The 25,153-nt window shown below is 36.2% G+C and overlaps 1 protein-coding gene across 4 annotated transcripts; it reads right to left on the bottom strand.

The window, feature by feature from the left end:
• Positions 1-498: 498 nt before the first annotated feature.
• On the bottom strand, positions 499-25,153 carry LOC138692907 (zinc finger protein 235-like). 4 transcript variants are annotated; one of them, XM_069816244.1, is made up of 6 exons: positions 25,055-25,153; positions 16,754-16,854; positions 15,901-16,047; positions 12,725-12,807; positions 8,592-8,650; positions 3,069-3,208 (listed from the first exon to the last, which is right to left on the bottom strand). In XM_069816244.1, exons 2-6 carry the CDS (start codon positions 16,847-16,849, stop codon positions 3,192-3,194), a joined length of 402 nt encoding a protein of 133 aa, XP_069672345.1. In that variant the 5' UTR covers positions 16,850-16,854; positions 25,055-25,153; the 3' UTR covers positions 3,069-3,191. The 4 variants fall into 4 exon arrangements, with proteins under 4 accessions (XP_069672342.1, XP_069672344.1, XP_069672343.1 ...); XM_069816241.1 differs by lacking the exon at positions 8,592-8,650 and having other exon boundaries at positions 499-3,208; XM_069816243.1 differs by lacking the exons at positions 8,592-8,650; positions 15,901-16,047 and having other exon boundaries at positions 499-3,208.

The following is a 25,153-nucleotide window of genomic DNA, read 5'->3' as shown; positions in this document are numbered from 1 at the left end:
GAAATTTTAAAATGTCCTGTAAATATTTAACCGATTATAGATCAAATTAATTCTTTTGAGTAAATAGCGCGAACTTACAGGAAATGAATATAAATTATGCTTAAAACATATTTATTATCTGTAATTTATTGTATATCAAAGGGGGTGGTAACCTCTGTCCTTGAATGGGATCACTGGCGTTATACATATGATTTATAAATTTAGAAAAAATACAAACACTGTTATAAATAATTTCAATTACACAAAGACAAAAGTTTTCTTTTTATTTTGGTTCATTGGGTCGGAAATAGCCAACACACAGTTTATACAACTGTTTACAAGTCACTGAAGATGGCTGTCGCTGTTCGTTCTCTAAAATTAAAAGAATTTATTAAAACAAGACGCGCATTTGCGTTAAACCGCAATAAGGGATTTAAAGCTCAAATACTGTTTTACATTTTAGTGAAAATAACTCCGTGCAAGTGCAGATTTCTTTTAAATCTCAATAGAAAAATGAAATTCTCACCGAAAATTCAATTTTTAATTCAGTAACTTCGAAATTACTACAGTATTGACATGAAATAAATAAATTAACGTTATGAACACCAAGAGTACATATTTTTAAGCAGACTGTGCACGTGGAATTTAAAAGACATTTTGCTTAAGCACAACACAGAAAGATATTCCCTTGCATCGCCCCAACGCACAACTGGGTGTGGATTGCTTGGGTACTTATCAATAATCAAGTTCCGTTATACACTTACTGTTGTTAATCTTTCCGAATCCCTCTCTGCGTTGCAGATTTCTGAAGTGCAGAAATGTGGTTAGTGTTTGCAGTGTAGCAACACCGACTACAGTGGCTTTGAAAAATATTTTCTCCAGCTTCTGTCGACTACACATCCATTGCCTCCAAAGTCCACAAAAAAGGATTTTAATAAAGTTAATCGCCATATCCGGTCAAAGATACTATTAAAAATGAATACTAAAGAAACATTAAATTCACGTGAGGCGATTCAATCTGCATTTTTGTTATGTCTGCTGCACTTCCCCAACAAGAAGTTGCGATCAGCCGGCAGGTAACTCAAAAACCGTCACTTTATTTCTGTATTAAACTCCAAATACTTCAGCAGCAATTTTCATAGGACATTAAATATCTAATATTAACGCTAGTCCACATGCAACCACATACGCCTCTTTAGATTATCCTCATACGTGAAATATATTAAGCACATTTCGCCTATGAAATACATTTCGTCTAAGTTAAGGAAATTGTGCTATTATACACTACCACATTCCTGGCAATTCCTTACAGACATATCGCATTAAAATGGTCTCTCGCATCTGTATAGTTGGCATGTGAATCTTCAACTGACTGACGATCCTAAAAAAACTTTTCACACAACTCGCATTTAAATGTTGCCGGTCTGGGTAGCGCAAACGGTAGAGCATGTCTCTATCGCTTGGGCCGATGAGTTGTGGGTTCGAGTCCCGCTTCGGACATGAATATAGTCTACGTATTAGTTTAAGAAAAACGAAACCTTTAGCAAAATGGTGGCTTGCCGGAAAGACTGAAAAACAAAAAGAAAAAAAAAATGTATTTTGTTCTCTGTGTATGCATGCTGTCTCCTTACATAAAACATTTTCAACACACTTCGCCTCAATTAAATGTTATTTCGCCTGTTTTATAAGTCTCCATGTATATTTAAATGTGTCGATTGTGATAAAAAAAAACTATCTACACACCTCGCATTTTAATGGCCTTTTGCGTATGTGAATGCGTCCTTGGTTGCATAAATCCCTCGCAAATGAGAAACACTTGCCACACTCCTCTCATTTGAATAGTTTTTCGCCTAGATGAATGCGTACATGCTTGCTTAAATTTCCTGAAATAATGAAACCCTTTCCACACACCACACATTTGAATGGCCTTTCGCCTGTGTGAATGCGTACATGTTTCCTTAATTCTCCCAATTGTGAGAAACATTTTCCACACACCTCGCATTTGAATGGCCTTTCGCCTGTATGAGAGCGAAGATGTAACTGCATGTTACCCAATTGTGAAAAACACTTTCCACAAACTTCACATTTGAACGGCTTTTCTCCAGTGTGAATACGCACATGTTGGTTTAAGTCTCTTAATCGTAAGAAACACTTCCCACATACATCGCACTTGAATGGCTTTTCGCCTGTGTGTATGCGTGCGTGAGTGTTTAATTTAGACGTATCTGAGAAACACTTCCCACACATTTCACATTTAAATAGCTTTTCGCCTGTATGAATACGCACATGTTGCTTTAAGTCTCCCGATCGTGAGAAACACTTACCACACACATCGCATTGGAAGGGCTTTATGCCTGAGTGTATGCGTGCATGAGTATTCAAATTCGAGGATTCTGAGAAACACTTTCCACACACCTCACATTTGAACGGCTTTTCGCCTGTGTGAATGCGCACATGCTGCTGTAAGTGTCCTAATTGCGAGAAACTTTTTTCACACAACTCACACTTGAATGGCCTTTCTCCAGTATGAATACGTACATGTTGCTTTAAGTCTCCTAATCGTGGGAAAGACTTACCACACTCATCGCAATTGAATGGCTTTTCACCTGTGTGTATGCGTGCATGAGTGTTTAAGTTCGACGATTCTAAGAAAAACTTTCCACAGTCCTCACATTTGAATGGCCTTTCACGTGTGTGAATGCGTAAATGTTGCTTTAAGTGTCCCGAATGTGAGAAACATTCTCCACACACCTGACATTTGAATAGCCTTTCGCCTGTATGAATGCGTCCATGTCGCTTTAAGTCTCCTAATCGCAAGAAACATTTACCACACACATCGCACTTGAATGGTTTTTCGCCGGTGTGTATGCGAGCATGTTGGTTTAAATTTGTAGATTCTGAGAAACACTTTCCACAAACTTCGCATTTGAATCGCTTTTCGCCTGTGTGAATACGTGAATGTCTCTTTAAATGTCCCAACAGTGAGAAAAACTTTCCACAGACATGGCATTTAAATGCTTTATTTACTGTATGTATATGAAAATGAAGTTTCATAGATTGCAGAGTTTCAAATACCTCGTTGCATATATCACACTTGTTAGAATTGCGGCTTACGTCGCTAATGTTTGAACAGTCTGGTCTGTTGCTACCACATCGTGTCCAATCGTCTTCTTCACGACCAATGCCAGCGCGTTGCTTTGGCACACTCTTCTCTATGTTATCCACAGTTCTGAAATGAATATAAAAATTTATCGACCTCTACTATATACAGGTATATCAAAAGTCCGGTAACACTTTCAATATTTTATTACACAAGAACTACAAATAATAGCACTTTCAAACACACGCCAGTTAAAAGTCAAACTCTCAAAGTTCGTTTTACACCTTACAGAGATTCAATGTCTGAACCACGAGTGTCTCGGCAGATGTCCAAACGATAATCAAACTCTTCCCATACCCTTTTCAACATATCCTCTGTGACCGTGGCGGCAGCTTCTCGAATTCTGGTTTTCAGTTCCTCTAAATCACGTGCCAAAGGCGGTACAAACACACGGTCCTTTACGTACCCCCATAGAAAAAAGTCACATGCAGTCATATCGGGTGATCTTGGTGGCCATGTCATGAAACATCTGTCCCTTACTCCAGCATGTCCTATCCAACAATCAGACATCTCCGTATTCAGGTAAGCACGAACTGCATTGTGGAAATGTGGCAGATCCCCATCTTGCTGAAAGATGAAATCGTCATCGAGATCTTGTCTAAGTTGAGGCACCAACCATTGCTCCAACATGTCCAGTTATGAATGTCCAGTCACAGTAGCCTCAATGAAGAAGAAAGGTCCGTACAGTTTTCGTTGTGACAACGCGCAGAAAACATTCACCTTTGGTGAATCACGCTCATGTTCAACGATTCTGTGAGGTTTCTGTGTACCCCAAACACGACAGTTGTGCTTGTTAATTTTCCGAGTCACCCGTGGTTCACACATTGAATCTCTGTAAGGTGTAAACACAACATTGAGAGTTTGACTTTAAACTGACGTGTGTTTGAAAGTGCTATCATTTGTAGTTTTTGTGTAATAAAATATTGAAAGTGTTACCGGACTTTTGATATGCCCTGTATTATGTGGTGAGATGAAAATATAATAATTGTTACATAATGTATACACTTATATATATAGACTAGAAATAAATGGGATGGCTTATTTTTTACTAAACCATAACAGTTTTATGGATTATTCTTCATTTTTTTCTACATCTCCACAAAGACATACTGTAAAATGAAGTAAACATGTATTCTGTGTATTTGAATGCCGCCATGAAAAGGTGTTTATTTTAAAGACTAAAGTTTAGTAATTTAAGCAAAATGGAATTATTGAAGCAATGACTGAAAGTGTCACAGTGCGCGTATCTTGTCTCAATATCGTGTTATCAATCCTAGTCGCAATGATGTCCTCCTGTCGCCCTGCAAAGTGTTCTGAGGGGTGAGGTTGCAGTTTTCTTACAATGTTGCCTGCATTTCGTTCAGGTTATCGAAATGGCGAGAATATATGACACAGTTTTTCAACAGGATTTACGTCTGGACTGCGTGCTGGCTGGTCCAGCGTTGGTATCCGTATGTCGCGAATAAAATCCGTTATGCACCGAGCAGCATGGGAGCTGTCTTTGTCACGTATAATGATACAATTTTCGTGAGCAAAGGGACCGAAGGGATCATATGGTCTGCTAACACTTCCACTATGTATCGGTCCGCATTCAAAATGCCTCCATCGACGAAAACAAGCGTCATTCAGGCCCCAAAACTGATATCGCCTCATAGCATGACAGAACCCTCCAAACAGTATTCTTTCGGGGAAGTTTCAATATGAACGTCGCTCCCCATGCTTTCTGCAGACCCGCTAACATCAGATATATGGAATCAAAATTGTGAATAGCATCATTGTTCACTGATGCACAATCGAATTCCGGTGTTGACGCGTGAATTGTAATCTCACTGTCCGGTGTTGGGGGCGAGCTACGGATATATTGCAAGTCTTTTGAGGACAAGTCGGCTTCCAGGAGTCTTCGTCTAACATTCCTATCACTCACAGTAATATTCCTCAATGTAGCGAAACGTTTTCTGGACAGGAACGCTGTCGTGTGGAGATATCGCAAGATATGGAGAGTCAGAAACTTATCATCACTGGTGGATGTAGACCTATCACAGCCTGAATCTGGTCGTGTGAGATAGGTACCAGTTCACAGAATCGCCGTAGGGTACGTCAGATGCTTCCACTATGATGTTAGAGGCAAAACGATTGATTGATTCATCAAACCTCAAGCAATGCAACAGCCCTTATAATGTCTTCCTGCATAAGAAGCATCTTAACTCACCAAATTGAAAACGAAAGCTGAAGAAAAATGTTGACTTATGACCAGTGGCGGCTCGTGATGAAATATTATGTGCGTTCACAATTTTGTGTTCCAAAATCGAAGAGAATTTGAAATCGTACGTTTTTAGCCTAATATGAAATGTCATGATTCCAATTTTCACTGTCGAAAAAACCGTATATAAATTCAAAACAACGTATAATAATAATAATAATAATAATAATAATAATAATAATAATAATAATGAAATCTAGTCTTTTTATTTCCAATGTTTCCTGGAAAGCCAGTTTGCCCAGTTCTTTACTCTTCAAAATTACTTAACAGAGTTCATTGTTTACGTTTACGTTTGTTAAAAATTAATACATAAAACAATTTACAAAAGCGTGTGTTCAGTAATATACTGTATTTTGTTTCACAACACAATAGCCTATACCAGTACTGTAATCCCATTCGCGCAGATTATTTACTAAAAATACATGCCAGTAAATATTATTCTTAAATAATACACACCACCATACAGATATTTAAATTCATACCACCATCACATTCAGCCAGTACGTCTTTGAAAGCCAAACTATGCTATATGCCGACACTGAAGTATAGTAATTCACGAACTACACTCTCGTAGCAGCACTGTACACACATCCACATATAGTAAACGTTTCGACAGTGAGATGCTGACACCTGCAGGCTAAAATACAGACTTATTAAATTTTCTCCTCGAGATATAGCACGTAAACGATAGGCATCGATGCACCTGACATCTGTAGGATGGATTCACTATTCACTTAATGCTTTGTGCTCTTGACAAGTGATAAGCGGCCAGCGAAAGACAATTTTCTCCCGCGCATGCGTGAAATTTCTATATCCTTCTTGAAAAGAGCACGGCTTGCATGCGAACGGATGTTGCCAAGTTTACATAAGAAGTTTATGCAAGATGCAAAAAGTTTAAAATACTCGATCCTGATATTATACATCCCCACTACGCCAATAGGGTATTAAATAATAAAACTAGTCGTGCATTAATTGAAACAAGGTGATCACGTGCTCTTATTGACGCACCGCCACTGCTTATGACAGAAAATGTGCCATTGCAGCATGGGAGTAGAATGGTACTAACATCAGTGGGCCACATAAGTCGTTCCTTTCATATCTTCGTCGTAACGCGAACGTCTTTATATCGAAGCACGCAACTGTACATGTTCGAATCCCAGTCTCTCTGCTTTTTTTATATTCAAATTTTATTTTGATATTAACATTTTACTGTTTTTTAAATACTCTGTACTCATCTCATTTATTCACATAGCTTTCCATTGTGTACTTTTGAATGTTAGGATGCTTGTTTTAGAATAAATATGGGAATTGCCTGTTATTATTCGGTTGAGAAGCTTTTGTCATCCAGTCTGCTTTCAAAAAAAAAACTGAAAGTCAAAATTTATAAAACAGATATATTAGTAGCCGTTTAGTATGGTTGTGAAACTTGGACTCTCACTTTGAGAAAAGAACAGAGGTTAAGAGTGTTTGAGAATAAGATGCTTAGAAAATTATTTGGGGCTAATAGGGACGAAGTTATAAATAATTAGGAACATTAAATCCAGAAGTTTCAGATCGGCAGGGCATGCAATAGATATGAGCGAATCCTGAAATTTATATAGAGTATCAGTTGGGAGGCCAGAGAGAAAAAGACCTTTGGGGAGTCCGAGACGTAGATGGGAGAACAATATTAAAATGGATTTGATGGAGTAGAGACTGGATTAATCTTGCCCAAGATAGGGACCAATGGCGGGCTTATGTGAGGGCAGCAATGAACATCTGGGTTCTCTAAAAGTCTTTAGTAAGTACGTAAGGTTGTTTCTTTAGTAGTCACAATAAATTTTTACACTTATTATACTCTATATCATTTATTTAAATCTATGCTCAAAAGCATTACCCTCCATATGACGACAAAATTCTGCGCGCCTAATAATGTCTTGCTGTATGTTATGCAACATATCCCTGTTGGCAGTCGTTAAGCCGGAAACACATTATTGCCACGGCATGTGTTCTCCTGTGAGATCATATAAGTTGGAAGGCACGTGCTGTGTCGCGTTGTGAGCACATTATCACCACGCCATGCCACTTCACACTAAACTTACAATCTGTTCAGTCGCTATTTTATTCAGTAGCTTTCTGTAGCAGAGATGGAAGGTGAATGGGTTAGTAGTTCCAGTAGTTCTTCAGAGTTTGAAGAAGACATCGAAAATGCTCTGGTTGATGCGGATTATAAATTTATTACAATTGATGTAGGCTCTTACGGCAGAAACAGTGATGGGTGTGTTTTTGGTAATTCGCGCTTTGGGAAAAAACTGGAATCTAATACTTTAAATGTGCCACAAAATGCTCCATTAGTTGAAAATGGGGAGCCACAACCACACATAATTGTTGGGGATGAGGCATTTCCACTAAAAAAATATCTTCTGCGTCCATATGGGAGGCACCATTTAGATGGAGACGAAACAAAAAAGATTTTCAACAATAGACTTTCCCGAGCGAGAAATGTGGTCGAGAATGCATTCGGAATTTTGACTGCTCGTTGGAGAATTTTTCGAAGATATATGGAGGTACAACCGAACATGGTCGATAGAATTGTACTTGCGTCATGCTGCCTGCATAATATGCTATGTAAAGACAATATGTTTGAGCCTGATGTGCAAGCACTTTCACTACCAACCTGTGCCCTAAGAAACCTAGACCACTTGAGAAGAAACAGTACACGCGAGTCTTTTCAAGTGCGAGAAAACTTCAAGGAATATTTTAATTCTCTAGGCTCAATGCCTTGGCAATTAAATGTTGTTCGTCGAGGTAGGTCGCAAAATTAAGATTAATGTCCACAGTCCAGCTGTTGTAGTCATTGTTAATATGCACTTTTATGTGTATGGTCGCATCTACACTGATGTACCTCCTACAATAATAATAATAATAATAATAATAATAATAATAATAATAATAATAATAATAATAATAAGAATAAGAATAATAAAATAGTAGTAATAATGAGATTAAGTTGAATCGATGATTTACTTATGGGCTATTCCATATGAAATCGATCAGTAAAAAACCTCGCATTTTTTATACTCATTATATCACTGTTCTCTACGTACAAAAAAAGTTTCATTGTATTTAGAAATTTTAAGGTCAATTTTCTCTATATTTCGGTCGATTTGAGATGGAATAGCTCTTCGAAATAAGTTAACATACAGTACTCACCGCTTATATTCATCTCTCTTCCTATTTCCTCCCAAGCTTCTTTTCTCATGTTTAAGTCTCTGTAATTGGATGACTTAAAATTATACATAAATTCATATTGCCTTACTTTTTCAATGATATATTCTTCCATAATGAACCTGCACGTGCTCTCCACCGTCCGACAATGTCCGGTGCGACAGAAAATCTAAACGTGATGGCACGAGTGCTACACAGGAGAGGACGTGGCGTCCGTGGCATGGGAATAGTATGATTCTAAACAACGTAAATAAATGGAGAAAACGAATACCACACATTGAATGCAGAACGTGACAGCACAGGAAATCACATTTCGTGCCGTGCCATGGCAATAATGTGTTTCTACCTTTACAGCTGCGTGAACACATGCAACAAGATCCATCAGGCTTTGAAGGTGTTTATTATTTAAATTAAGGGGAGAGGATGGTATTTTTGATGAAAAATGGCTGAATTTAAAAAAATATATATATTCTTTAAAATACCCTGTGATATGTGTGGATCGCCATTTTTAAACTTCCTGCATTATGGATTTTTAAATCACTCGCCCTCTTTTATTGTTGTTTCCGGTAAATCAGATTTTCAATTTTTTTTTTTCTCTTTAAAATACCCTTTGATATGTGTGGAATACATTGCATAACATTTTGTGGGTATTTGTGCCCTTATCGGATGTTGAGATGGCATTTTTAAACTTCCTGCGCTATGGATTTTTAAATCACACACCCGCTTTTATCGGTTTCCAGTAACTTCATTTTTTTTGCTACATTGCCAGACAAAATGGATATAATTTCTGAACTATTAAAGATACATGCATGAAATTTAGAACACATATTCTTTGAACCATTAGGAAACTTTTCTCTGTAACAGAATTTTGTTAATTGATTTCATTTTAAAAATACGTCCGTTTGTTTGCAAGAAAGGAAATCAGAAAATTGTTACTAAATTTTAATTGTTTATTTTACAAACATAGGGACTAATATCAAAATTCTGTTACAGACAGTTCGTACAACATACATTTTCAAATACATTGCAAAAACTGTTTGAATCTATCTTTAAAAACGGTTTAGATATATCGGTTTTAGTACAATCCTGCATTGGATATATTTTTTTTCAAATTTGGGCCCTCAAATAATTTTTTTTTTTTTTTCAAAATATTTTTATTTGGTTGAGTTGCCACAGCTATGAGCTCTTTACATACAAAAAATCAATAATTTACACCAAATAGGAAAAAAGTTAAAAAAAATAGCATCCTCTCCCCTTAAGTACAGAAAAAACTTGTAAGCAGACTCGATCCACTGAACCTCATGTTGCAGTTCTGCAGTCCTTCACTGTACCCCTACAGAATCAGAAAACATTTGACTGGAGCATGAAAGTAATGATGCGTTAATTTTACATTCATGCTGCCGTTCAGCCAGCGTTGTCAGATTATGTAATTTGAACTCAATTTTTCCCGGAAATCAGGGCCCGGGTGCAATTTTCACAAAGAATAATTTGGACAGAGTTTGCAATGGTAAATTGTGTGCTGGCTTGTATATTATGAGCAAATTATGGTGCACCCTGTATAAATGAGATAATAATACAGACAGATATGGTTTTTGATGGTGTCTTGGTTTTTAGACCTGTTGGAGATATTTTGGGTGCTGATTCGGGAAAATGACACTATTTCTTAAATAATGTTAAATTTATATAATAATTTAATACCATACAATATATTTTAATTCTGAGTTGTTGCATTTCCGTAATAACTTTTACACAGTTATAGTGGTTTTAGAAGACTACATCAATTTGAATTTCATCTTGATAGGCAGTTGTGCATCGGAGTTTTTTTTTTCTGCATCCTAGTGTGTGTCTTTGTGTGCGTATAAGTATTAGGCTTTGTGAGAGCATTTGCGTCCTTCCAACAGTAATTTTACATCCCAAATATTCAGTCTGAATCACATCATAGTTATGATCCTATACGAGGTCTCTACAAATGCATTCCCAGTCATGTAGTGTAAATTTGGAGATCGAACGTCATAAAGGAATGTCCACTTCACAACGGTCGTGCTTCAATTATGCTGACGCATTTTGCTACATTTGTGGGGTGTATATACTAACAGCAAGGACACCTGTGTCCGTGTAACACATTTAAGTCATTTTGCTGTCAAGCCATCAACATAAGCCATGGGCTCCTTGTATTGTATACAAAACATGTTCCGTGCATTTCTGGCAGTAAACAAATGAAGAGAGATGTACCAATGATTATTTCTGTAAAGTTAATATCATACGCATCGGTCGAAATAATCGTGATAAGATGTCACATCCTGATCTATACTGTTTTCGCTGTAAAGAAAAATCCTAATGTAAACACAAGCATGTGACTGTCATACCCGTGACTGGCTTCCAGTCGAAACACTCACAGGATGCAGGAAAATGTAGTTCGTATTTGGAAACTATCATCTGGTATTATTTTAAAATAAAAAATTGAATTCTAGTTGTTAAATACAATGAAACATATAACTTCACTCATATGCAAAACGATATGTAAAAGAAAAGCTACTTTTATATTTAGTTATGTACTATGAACGCGGATGAATACCAACAGTAATACCGAGGTAGTCTGTTCTTGTAACAAGCTGGCGTCACTTGAGCTCGTAGTTGTTCCCATAAGCACGTGGTACTGAAGTATGGCTTCTGCAACCTCGGTGTGTGAGGTTATTAAACATAAGAGTGGAAACCCTCTCAAAAGCGGAGAAAAAGAAATAGTCTTAAATGTATATAATAAGTTAAATGAGTTTCAATCACAGTAATTATAAAGTAAATGTTTCCTAAGCAAACGAATGCATAGTAGTGAGGTTAGGACTACTTGACGAGTAACGGGAAATGTTTAACATGAAACAGAATGTACAACAGTAGGCGGGAACATGTACTGAGAATCTATGGCGCCAAACAGTGGCCAATGAAGCCTCACTTCAGTCACGTGCTATTGTTTATATTAGGATTTTTGTTACAGCGAAAAGATTATACCTTCATGAATGAGACGTATGCCACTCGGATCTGGTAGTTGTACCACCCTTCCATAAGCTGCCACAGCTATCAGTAGATGAATCTTTTATGTCTGTATGTGTAATACAGTACAAGGGAAAGAAACTGGGGCCAGCGACAGTGATTTTCGAACTTCACATAATGAATGCTTTAACCAGAACGAATTGATCATAAAGTTCCGATTTGATGAAACTTTATTATTCTACCAAAAACACAACTTTTCGAAATTTGATAGACAATATAAATTCTCTGCATTCTGAAGTTCAATTTACTGAAGAAGATGAAACAGATAGCAAATGAAACAAATTACTCCTGCTAGAAATGAAAAGTTTTAGCAGAATTTGCTAATGTAATACAAATATTAAATGATATTGTTAAAAATAAATTTCACACAAAATTTACGCTAAATAGAATAAAGGGCTGTAAAACTAAAAATAAACTTTGCTGGCAATCTAAAGCAGTTTCCCTGAAATACATCTTGTAACTTCAAAGAGTTTTCAAACGTGATTGGAACTTCACACTGTTCCCTATTTTGATTCAGTTCTGTGTTTCATAAAAAAACAACGAAACAGAAAAAAACTACTTCAGTTACATTTGTATGCATTTTATAATATGAAAATCTCTAACAGGGAACACATCCCAATTCTGCATTGAAGTGTATACCAGAGAAAAAGCTCCAGCTAGCTGTCGCTGCAAAAGTAACACAACCGTTAAGTACTGAAATACAGACTCGCAAAACTTGTCGCAACTTTCGCAGCAAGAAAAACAGCGAACCAAGACAAACTACAGAGACTACAGGCGAAGTAGAAATGGTACCAATCTAAGCAGTGACGTGATAGTGCACTAAAAAAGTTCATGGTTCTCGTAGGACAGCAGAATAATAAAGCAGCAGATACAGTAAGAGTTGTACTATGTTACTTATCATGATAATCACCATTTTAGTCAATCTTAGGTCATTTCAGAACCAAGATATATTGAGGCGTTAATAACCACACAAATATAGTAGGTAAAAAAACATTATGAACCTTATTTTCTACGTCGTCATTAAATGAAGTAGTTTAAGAATGGAAGAAGCAAAACCAGCACAGTACACTTACCTCTCAGTCAACACGTCATCCTCTTCTGAAGAGACTTCCACTTTCTGTTCCTGCAGAACTCTGTCCACATCGAACAAATCTTCCTGGAAAAGTGAGTAAATAATGAAGAGCTTTAACTGACCATATAGGTGATTGGCTTCCTATGTCAAACACTTCAATATTCAAACCTAGTGAATCCAATCTAACTTTTCAGTAAGGTTGTAATGACTTTTACACAAAATCCAATTGGTTCCCCGAATTGCATTGATTTACGTCCTTCATACATTATTCCTTAAATTCAGGCTATTTCCTTGTAATGTAAGGCATTGGATTAATGTTTCAAACTTGAAAATATGTACATGTCATGTACAAATGGCCTGCAAAATACGTAACCAGAATTTGCAAGAATACTGAAGTAAATAAATAGACTGTCTAACACGACTTCTTCTTTTGACATCAGATAGGAGCAAATAAAAGGTTTCTCCAACACATTTGCAAATTAATTTGTAATGCAAATTGATACTGTAGATTCAGAAGGTTCATAACCTTAAATGAACTGAGGTATGAAACCTGTAATTTCTCGTCATTGTGCAAAATTGTAAAACAAATGAGGAGACTGGATTCGTGACAGCCAACGAAGGTTAAGAATTGTGTAAATTCCGATTTTATAACTTTAAGTCCAGAACAATATAACAAATTTGAATATGGAACATTCACTGTGAAGAAGTTCATATGATTAGAAACTGGAAAAGAACAATTCTTATTTTAGTAGGTTATTTTACGACGCTTTATCAACAGCTTAGGTTATTTAACGTCTGAATGAGATGAAGGTGATAATCCTGGTGAAATGAGTCCGGAGTCCAACACCGAAAGTTACCCAGCATTTGCTCATATTGGGTTGAGGGAAAACCCCGGAAAAAACCTCAACCAGGTAACTTGCACCGACCGGCAATCGAACCCGGGCCACCTGGTTTCGCGGCTAGACGCGCTAACCATTATGCCATAGGTGTGGACGGAAAAGAACAAACCATGGTAATTTGAATATCAATAGAAATTTGAAGTTAGACATATTACTGTTTGCAAATGATGTAATATTATTAGTAGATTCTGAAGATGACCTCCAACGTTGTGTTTACCAATTACAACTAATTTCTGAGGAATACGGGATGCAAATTTCAGTTAATAAAACTAAATTAATGGGATTCAACGGAGAAAATCATCTCCGCAGCAAAATTTGCCTTAACCCCGTTACATCCCAGTGTCCTATTTGCAGCATACTAGCTTATTTATTTGTTTAGCAATCACAATGACCTAATTATGTTAATTGTGTGTGTAATGTTACAAACTGAACTGTTTTGATGTACAACATAATATGTTGGACTACATTTCTGTCACAGTTCTATTCTGTATTTTTTCTTCACCTTCACAATTCTTCGCATTATAGCTTATCTCTGCCAATATCATCCGAAATTTTGGTAATGTAATTATTGTTTTGTGAATATATATAGCAGATAGTTTGTTGTTTCAATCTGATATATGATCGTTATTATCAACAATGTTAGTTGGCTCTGACAATGGTATCCTCTAAATAGGACGCTGAGATGAAGTGTTCCAGTATTTAGTGATATCAGAGATTATTATTACTATTCTGTGCAGAGTGGTATCAGAGTGAGTAAACGCTGCTGGTGACGGCCAGTGTACTTTGTGTGATTCTGATTCCACAGTCATCAGCAAGTTTTGGCCGAGTATGGACGTGTGCTGAAGAAACGGAGACCAAACAGTGTAGAGAGGCATTGACTTATCAGTTAGTGGTAAAAAAAAAGTTACAATATAAAATAGATAAATGCTACAACGAGAAGTGATAAAGAACGGGAGAAGTGAAGTTAGAAATGGAGGTTTACTAATGCAGAATAGTGCAGGAAACTCGAAGAAACAAGTGGATATAAGATCAGAAAGCAGGAAGTGTAAAATGCATGACATCAGTGCAGAGATTGAATATTTGATACGAGATAATGAGCAAATGAAAGAGAAAATAAAATATTATTAAGATAAGCAAAGAAATAAAATTAATATTCTTCGGGATGAAAGAAGAGAGTCATGAAAATGAAATGGATACATATGAGACTGTATGTAACGTGTGCGAATCGATTTTTGGTATCGATGTGAGATTAGGTCATATTGAACAGACTTACAGAATTGGGAAAGAAAGATTCAGAACTATTTTAATAACAATCCTAAATATGAGAAGAAGAGAAGTAATCTTAAGTAATTTAAGAAAATTAAGGAAGACGAAAACAAGGGTAGAAAAAGACGTAAACTGAGAAAGAAGAAGCAGACCCAAATCACTGATACCATTCATGAAAGCAGCTAGAAATAAGGGACATTTTGCTAAGATATATGAAGACAGGCTGAAAGTCAACGGGAGGTACTATGACCTGGAGTTTTGTGAGAAGAACATAAATCATCCGGAATTTGGATTAAATAACGTGACAGAGAAACATCAGAGGCAGACTGACGAACACGCACAGCGGGAATCGAAAGCAGAAGAGGAGAATGAAATCAAGCGAACAGAGCAACCGACTTCAATAGACAACATTGGAGTTAATGTAGAATATGTAGTGGATCAGGAGATGTGCAAGGTACTGTATATAAACTAAAGAGAATAAACATTTCGCAGAACACAACATGGAAAGTCAAGAAATGTTGGAAAAGCAAGGGTTTGGTATAATACTGAGTAAAAGGACGAAACAGCTGTTACAATCCGAACGTGACAGGAAGCATGGAACGAAAATGATGAATCAGAGAGCAAAAAACGGAACACCAAGCAAAATTTTACCAAGCTAGCAGACAAAGAGAGTTTTGTATAAGCCTTTACATCTGTTTGAACACACCATTCAATGTCTAGTATAGTAACTGCTGGAGCAGTAACAACAAAATAACAAATTTTGCACACTTGAAATGAAATCTGTTCCTAGGCACAATAGTCTCTGTGTATTCGAGATAATTCTCTGCTACCTGCCAGAAATATTATTGCAAGTTATTATTTTATTTTAAATCTAAAATGAAAAACCATCCAATTAGTGAACGTAATGGAAAATGGGGAAAAAAAAAGTTAATACAATTGGAACTGTTAATAGGTCTGACATACTCAAAAATGCGCTAATGGTACATCTGTATACTGGCAATGAACCACTTACATCAACTTCAGTTTTCACCATAGGAAAGCTAACAGATGGGCCTACTCGTGTGATGTCTTCAACCTTTATCTCTGATTTGATATTGTAACTCTGGTCCACACATTCTGTCTTCATGCCAGTCACTTCCAGTCTGAATAAATTCCCTTCCTACAGAACAAAAAGACATCGTGAATAATTTTATTAGTTATTTTAAAGATGACTTGATGATCTGGTTCTGCATGACAGTCATTGGCTAACATGAATCATAATGTGCAGTCAATAACAGGAGGAGATCTCAAATCAATGTAGTTCTAAATTTTTTTCCCATATTCAATTAAAGTCAAAGCTTTACTAGTCAAAAAAATGGTAGCATGTACTCTAAAATACTCATCAAGTGAGTAAGAAAATGTTACTGTCGTACGACATCAGAAAGCACCTGACCTGAATACAATTCTGTCTTAAAAATTATAACTCAAAACAAAACATTATAGGGTACAGAGCAAATCTCTCACACATGATACTTAAGGTTCATCTAAGTTTCATACGGAGGTACCAAACAGAAAAGGAGTTGACCTGTTCAATATGGTTTAGGAGACAGACTGAAATAATAACTGTGGCTCTGAATTATTCGATCACGATGCACAGTGAGCTGCGGTCACACAGACTGGCTGAACTTCGTGTGAAACTTTGTTCTCATGAGGAGAAGAACCAATGCAGATTTCATAATGCTAGGTCAAATCACGATACCATATACCACACAGCAACAGTATAGGACTCTAACTTATTCTACTGAATATAAAGTGTGAAATGTATTCTTTTCTCCACTGTTCGTCAAACACACAAAGAAAATAAATAGTAAGACTTTTCTGTTTACCTCTGATGAAGCCTTATTCTCTTCCACTCTGCATGTGTTATCATGTGATACTAAGCCCAAAGGATCATACTCAGGCTCCATCTTGGTCAAATCCATCACAACTGAAAGAAGAGGTTATGTGATTGCCAAAGATTACAGAAAATGATCGGCTAAGAAACATTTGTATGTATGTATTTATTTACACTGCAAGTGGGCTAGCACCCGGTGGCAGTGGTATATACAATATTAACAATACACAATAAAATGATAACCAATACACAATAAAATTTACAATACACAATACAATTTTACAACACATATACAATTTTACACACAATACAATAATAATACACAATACAATTTAACACAATAATAATAAAACATAAAATAAAATACCTAATTTTACAATACAACCTACATAATTATCTATAGGTCCTACATAAGTTTCAATAGTCTTTCACTTTACTCTCATCTCATTCCCTGTAGTGGCACTATGACGCATTTCACTGACACTTTAGCACACATTTCACTGACACTATAGAACACATTTCATTGACGCTATAAATTATCACTGATCGGAACTGTTCACTGCACTGTAAAACCATAACTTCACTGACTCACCTCGCTTCACTGATACAACAGTTCAAATAAGTCAAATAATTACATCCTTATGCATACTTATAAACAGAACTACATTTAAACTAAACATTTCTAGTCTAAGGCCCTCTTACACGCTAGTTTTAAATAATTTACAATTCAAACCAAGGAAGTAAACTCGTCAGCCTAGATAAATACGTGTCACCTTAAAAAAATTAAATGTTGAATGTCACCTTAATTTTAATTTTCACTTTATATACAACTTTTTAAATTATTCTTGAATCTCCTTAAGGAAGGACAGCCCTCAAAGACCGCTGCAGGTAGGTCATTCCAATCATTTACTACAAGTTACAACGATCAAATTGGAATCGCACTTCTTTGTGCACATTTTCACACATGAGCTGTTCTGTAATAGCTATTTATGTATCAAGTGTGCAAACTAAGGCTTTAGCGGACGAATTCAGTGTTTTTGGACATGGCATAAGACGAGTACAAATTCACTCATTCATTCATTTATTATATTCCATAGTTCTTACATGAGCAATGAAGCTTTAAGATGTGGAACAAGTCAAAATTTTACAATATTACAATTACAATTTTTACAAATTTTTACAATATTTTACAATTTTTACAGTTTTACAATTTTGTAATTTTCCACAATTTTCACAATTTTTCTGCAATTTTTTTACAATATTTTAGCGAGATGTAGTGAGATGAGGTGAGGTTCGAGGATCCGCCAAAAGATTACTCGGCATTTGGCTTTTGGTTGGGGATAACCAAAGAAAAATCCCAACCAGGTAATCAGATCAAAGGGGTCAGATGAAGTGATGCCGAGAACTCGCCACAGACCATCCGGCTTCAGTCCCACGACTGGGGAAATCCTCGGAAGAAACCACTGAATGAGACCAAAGAGGGATCCAACCCAAGCCCGAATGCAGCTCCAGATCAGCAGCTCAGCAAGTCTGCCAACTGTCCTACATCGATGGCTCTATTAAAAATATACAATACATAGCCAATCAGATTATTAAATTTACAAATGCAAACGATCATTCATCAGTTGAGCTATATGCATAATACAAAACAAGTAAGTTAATTCAATTTAAGGCATAAACAATTCAATCAGTTGTGATATACAGAGATTGATAATACATATCATGCAAACTACTTCAAATTACAAACACAAACAATTTATCAATAGAGCTACATACATTACTATTCAATTTAAAGCATATACAATTCATCAGCCAAAACTATACAAACATATACAGTACAAAGTAAGCAGATTAATTCAATTTACAAGCATATTTTCATTAAGCTATACAACTTTGTACAATTAATATCAACTAGGTTAATTCAATTTATAATCATAAACAATTAATCAGTAAAGCTACACAGACTACTACACAATTTACAGCATATATAATTCATCAATTGAGCTATAAGACTACTATTCAATTTACAGCATATACAATTCATCAGTAGACCTATACAGACTAGTATTCATTTTAAAAGCATATACAATTCATCAGCCAAACTATACAAACATATACAATCAAATTAATTCAATTTACAAACTTATTTTCGTTAATATTATTTTAATGTACCGAAGTACATATGATATTTCCATGCAGATATTCTGCGTCATCATACGATGAAAGAGTAATGGAACAGAGAAAAATTCTCTCCAGCGCCAGGATTTGAACCCGGGTTTTCAGCTCTACGTTCTGATGCTTTATCCACTAAGCCACACCGGATACCTATCCCAGTGTCGCATAGAATCGTCTCAGTTTAAGTTCCAACTCTTGAGTTCCCTCTAGTGGTCGCCCTCTGCACTACATCATAGATGTCTATGAACGTAGGACTGAACTCCACACATGTGCTGAGGTGCACTCGATACGAGTGACTAGTTGGCCGGGATCCTGACGGAATAGTAGGTTATTTTACGACGCTTTATCAACATCTTAGGTTATTTAGCGTCCGAATGAAGGTGATAATGCTGGTGAAATGAGTCCGGGGTCTAGCACCGAAAGTTACCCAGCATTTGCTCATATTGGATTGAGGGAAAACCCCGGAAAAAACCTCAACTAGGTAACTTGCCCCGACCGGGAATCGAACCCGGGCCACCTGGTTCCGCGGCCAGACGCGCTGACCGTTACTCCACAGGTGTGGACCTGATGGAATAAGCGCCATCTTAAATCACGAAGTGATTTACGCATATCACATATATTATTTTAATGTACCGAAGTACATATATTTCCATGCAGTGTATCCGGTGTGGCGTAGTGGATAAAGCATCAGCATGTAGCGCTGAAAACCCGGGTTCAAATCCCGGTGCCGGAGAGAATTTTTCTCTGTTCCATTACTCTTTCATCGTATGATGACGCAGGATATCTGCATGGAAATATCATATGTACTTCGGTACATTAAAATAATATATATGATATGCGTAAATCACTTCGTGATTTAAGACGGCGCTTATTCCGTCGGATCCCGGCCAACTAGTCACTCATAACGAGTACACCTCAGCACATGTGTGGACTTCGGTCCTATGTTCATAGACATCTATGATGTAGTGCAGAGGGCGGCTACTAGAGGGAACCCAAGAGTTGGAACTTAAAACTGAGACGATTCTGTCTGACACCGGGATGGGTATCAGGTGTGGCTTAGTGGATAAAGCATCAGCATGTAGAGCTGAAAACCCGGGTTCAAATCCCGGTGCCAGAGAGAATTTTTCTCTGTTCCATTACTCTTTCATCGTATTTTCGTTAAGCTATACAAAATTGTACAATTCACATGAAGTAGATTAATTCAATTTGTAAGCTTAAATAATTCATCAGTTGACCTATACAGTATATTATTCAATTTACAGCACATACAATTCATCAGTTATGCTAAACAAAAATATACAATGCATAGTATACAGATTAAGTCAATACTAAAACATATTGTAGTTGAGCTATATAAAATTGTACATGTAATTTTAAGTAGAATAATTCAATTCACAAGCATAAACAATTCATCAGTTGTGTAGAAGGTATGAGTATGTAGAAATTTGGTTAATTCTTTTCTAAACCTTTTCTCATGGTTCTTCAAATCTTTAAGATAATTAGGCAGTACATTGAAAATTGTAATACATGAATAGCGAACTCTTTTTTTTTTTTTTTTTTAACAGCTTAAACTAACAGAGGGTTGATGAAGATCTGATTTATGTCTTGTATTAAAATGATGAATTTCTTGATTAGTATTGAATTTATCTTGGTTCTTAATATACAGCATCATTAGGGAAAGAATGTATTCACAGGGTAAGGTCAAGATTTCTAAATTTTGGAAAATATTTTTACAAGATATTCTTTTATCCACACCAGCCATTATTCTCATAGCTTTCTTTTGTAAAACAAAAACGTGTTTAGCTTCAGCCGAGTTACCCCAGAATATCAATCCATATTCATTACAGAGTGAAAATATGCAAAGTATGACATTTTAAGTAAGTTTATATCACCAATAGTAGATAAGGATCTTAATGCATAACAGGCAGAGCTCAATTTACGAGTATTATATTCTATATGCATTTTCCAGTTCAAGTGATTATCCAATTCTAAACCAAGAAACTTTGTGCTTATAGATTCTTTGAGATGAGTTCCATTTAATCGAATACTGTCGGAAACCTGAGCACTATTGTGTGTACTAAATTTGACTGCACTGGTTTTATCAACATTAAGTGCTAGTTTATTTGCATGGAACCATTCATTCATTCATTACATTCAGCACTGTATAGGGGAAGTGTTTATAAAATGATCGTATTGTTTGCTTGAAATAATCACATTTGTATTATCTGCAAATAAAATTACATGAGATAATTGTTTATGGTCAGGGCTAAATCATTAATATAAACTAGAAACAACACTGGACCTAAAATTGACCTCTGCGGAACACCATGTTTAATCTTGGAATGTAGGCTTTCACGGCCGGCGTTGATAGGATGCGTCCTACAATGTTTAATATTTCTAAATTCTGAATAAGTAACTTTATGACTATTTGGTACATTTATTTTTACTTTTTGTTTTCTATTTGATAAGTACGATGTAAACCAACCCAACGTCTCATCTTTAATACCACAAAACTTCAAGTTTTTTACTAATATACTATGGTCTACACAATCAAATGCTTTAGCCAAGTCACAAAAAATCCCACCGACATGTAATTTCGAATTTAATGAATTTAGTATTTCATCCACCAAACTAAACGCAGCATTCTCTATCGATTTTTGTTTTCTAAATCCAAACTGTTCTAAAACTAATATATTGTTAGACTCCAGGTAATGATATAATCTATTATACATAACTTTCTCAAACACTTTTGAGAATGTAGTTAATAATGATATGGGTCTATAATTAGCAATGGTACATTTATCTCCCTTTTTGTATATTGGTTTTGCTATTGAATATTTGAGTCTTTCTGGAAAAATACCACACTGCATTGACAAATAGCATAGATAGCTTAATGGAGGGAATATTATTTCAGAACAAGCTTTCAGAACTTTACTTGGAATTGCATCATATACAGAGGAATATTTTGTTTGACGGGAATATGTCATCTTCAGTTACTTCGTTTTGACTGTTAATTATTATTTAATAATACAATAGTTTCCAGTTTAATAATACTGTATTTCCACAGTACTGTATACGTAATGTAATACTGATAAGGTTAATATGAGAAGGATGACGCTAATCACTTTTGAACGATTTATTTCTGTAAAACAATATCACCTCGAGTTTTTTGTAACGATTACTTATTCTGGCACACCACACACGGAGCTGAAGTCCGATTTCAGTTTATTTATGTGTTATATGGGTTAAATGAGGGGATAGCTAAGTGGCATTAAGCCGAGTATGTGACAAGGTTAGTGGGTTAGTTGAGGGGAATATTTAAGTGATATGAGGCTAAGGGGTTCTTTAGTATGGGGAGATACCGTAGTTTCATCTTTATTCTTTATATTTTTATTGCATTCGGTTGAAGAAAAACCTCGCTACACCCAATGCTGGCTTACTTTCAACTTGGGTTGTTAGGTTAGATTCGCTCAATGCTTAAGTCTGCAAAGCTTAAGTTCGATTTTGTGGCATTGTGATTATAAAAAATGATTACAATATCAATACACTAATCCTTTCTCTTAATCAGCCTAATACATGAACAATATGAATCTAACCTACGCTAAATCATTGTAAATAAAATTTTCTTTGAATATCTGTTTGTGCAGTCATATGCAGCACATGTAGGCATCTTGAAATTAGTTGATTTATGAATAAAAACGACGATGTAACACCACAATTAACTATCCATATGTTAAGTGGGAGCTAATGTTTTGGTAGCATTGTGATGGCGACTGTCCGCAAGTTCGACTTCCCTTCCAAGTTGTTTTTGTCTATGTATTCTGTGATCGTTACAGCACGCTGCAAGGAGTGTATAACAATCCCAACCGTCAGTCACTTTTCTCCACCGCTTGAAATCCTAAACAGGCAAGGTTTTCAGTATTATTATTAGGGAATATTTGTTTCAGCGTCCCTAATTATGTAAGATGGAGATACACGTTAGCATATTCAGGATAGTGACGTTATCAAGCAAGCGTGGATAGACCTGCATTATGTCCACAAATGGGAATAAAATAAGTTTAATTCATAATGCTATTACTGTACAATGACACTTTATTGACAGTAATGCTTGTACCGGTATACAAAAATTCTCTTGGTTTCTACAAAGGATAGTTTCCACGCAATGTAATCAGAAATGTTTTAAACTTGCCTTCATTTTTTCCCCGCACAAAATTTCTGTACATGAATTCATGTAAGACGGAAATAAATGTCGTGATATTCCAAATTGACGCTTCCACTTACGTTTTGCATGCATTCATAGATTTTCAACATTTTGCGTGTAAATTTGTGGATGCACTAAGTTATGTTCGTGAATGATAATTGAATGAGTGTAGACCTCACTCCGTTGTAAATTCTGTCCACATTTGAATGGCATAGTAACCCATTAAAAACGATGTGACTGCTAGACATGTTGTACCGCATTATGACGGCTTCCAATGTGGGAGACTGTCGATCTGAAACTTCTACCAAGAAACACTTTCCACTTTCCCTTTCCTGGCCGCCAAACTCCTAGAGACCTTCCCTCCATTCACCCCTGTCATACTTCCTACGAAAGTTCTTACTGTACTCAATTTCCACTATAATTTGATCACCATTTTCCTTAAAACTCTCATCTGAGGTCGTGTCTTAAAGCTACATTTTCAACTGAAGTGAACTAGATAGTTCTCTAAATAGCGGAATGCGACGCCAGAACTCATGATCTAGGGCTACATATTGTATAGCAATCAAGTCCGTAGTAGCTAGTAAACGAAAATGCTTGCTTGATTGATGACTTGTTCATTAAACGAACATGGATGCCTCATCAGCAAGTGGGGTTATGATATCTGAAGATACCTTGGAAGTGAAATACCATAAAGTAAATATAATGTAGAATGACACGTTAACTTTGAACATTGACATTGTTAAGCTTAGTACCTTCGTCACAATTTTTTAAACATTACTGTAATATATTATGCCATTATCTTGTCCACAACAATGAAACTGCATTAGACGATAGAGAAATAAAGGTGAAGTTTCAGTCATGTATTGCCAGTATAGGCAATTAAAAACAAAAACTGAAAATACCTTAGTTTTGTAGTGTGGAGTAGTAGAAACTCGATGTGATCACTGGGAGATCTGGGGAAAATAGGTTCCTTACTTATATAGGAAAATCGTCGTACTTGAAGGAAGAAGGCGGCCATATTTCGTCGTTGTGACAGTGGAGTAGGAGGATGATTGCAGTGTCGCCAACTGTGGTAACAATTCATATCATCTTACACACCTAACCTAACGTGCTACACACCTATTGTAACATTCCTGACGTTTAGCACACCTGTTGTAACATTCGTCATAGTTTCATTTCGTTTGCCGATATTGGCATCCCTGCTACACCTATAAAAATATGGTGTGCTGGAATTCTGAGTTATCTAGTGGAAGTGAAGTGAAACTGCAACTCTGTTAATTACGTTTCCGAAGTTTTTCTATGTTATCTGCAAAAATTATTGTGTAATTGTAGTGATAATTGCATTTATATTGTACAATAAAAATTGAAAGGAGTCGTGGCTGTGATAACAGTGTTCTAAATTGATTTCCAGCGCCACAATCCCAGTGATAAACGTGTGAATATTCGTTAGGAGACCGCTCGAAGTGGCCGTAGGGGACAGAAATTTGACCGAAATAAATTAGGACACTCTCTTTTTAATTCAGTCCTGCACCGTGATGTCATGGTTTTTAGAAAACTAGTCTATGAAGAAGGCCATATTTCAAGCATGCATGTCCAAAGCTCCCTAGTGTGTAGTTTGCAAGTCATTTAGTTGTTAATCACTAGTGTGTACTATGGACTTGAGCTTTGAGACACGGCCTCACTGCCATTTCTCTTCTCGCAGAGCAGCATCATGCAATATTTCAGCGTCGTCTACCATCCTAGTATTACCTCTCGGCCATCCTGCATTTTTCATTAACTAAACTGAAATATTACGGCCTATTAAAACATGAGGACCTTATGAACGCGTCTCTGAATAGTTGATTATTTGGGACGCTAAAATAGGATATTACCCACGTCCATCTTCAATATATCTTAAATATAAAAAATGCAACCTACCTTACCAAGAATATAACACTTCCAACAAACGGATCTCCCTCCAGGCTATCAACGAAAACTTTATCGCTCTCATAAAACGGCCAACCACCAGGATCATAT

The sequence above is a fragment of the Periplaneta americana genome, chromosome 17 (genome assembly GCF_040183065.1).
Source record: "Periplaneta americana isolate PAMFEO1 chromosome 17, P.americana_PAMFEO1_priV1, whole genome shotgun sequence".
In the NCBI taxonomy this organism is placed as follows: Eukaryota; Metazoa; Arthropoda; class Insecta; order Blattodea; family Blattidae; genus Periplaneta; species Periplaneta americana.
The sequence above is the reverse complement of the archived record's forward strand: the minus strand, read 5'-3'. Positions and strand labels throughout refer to the sequence as shown.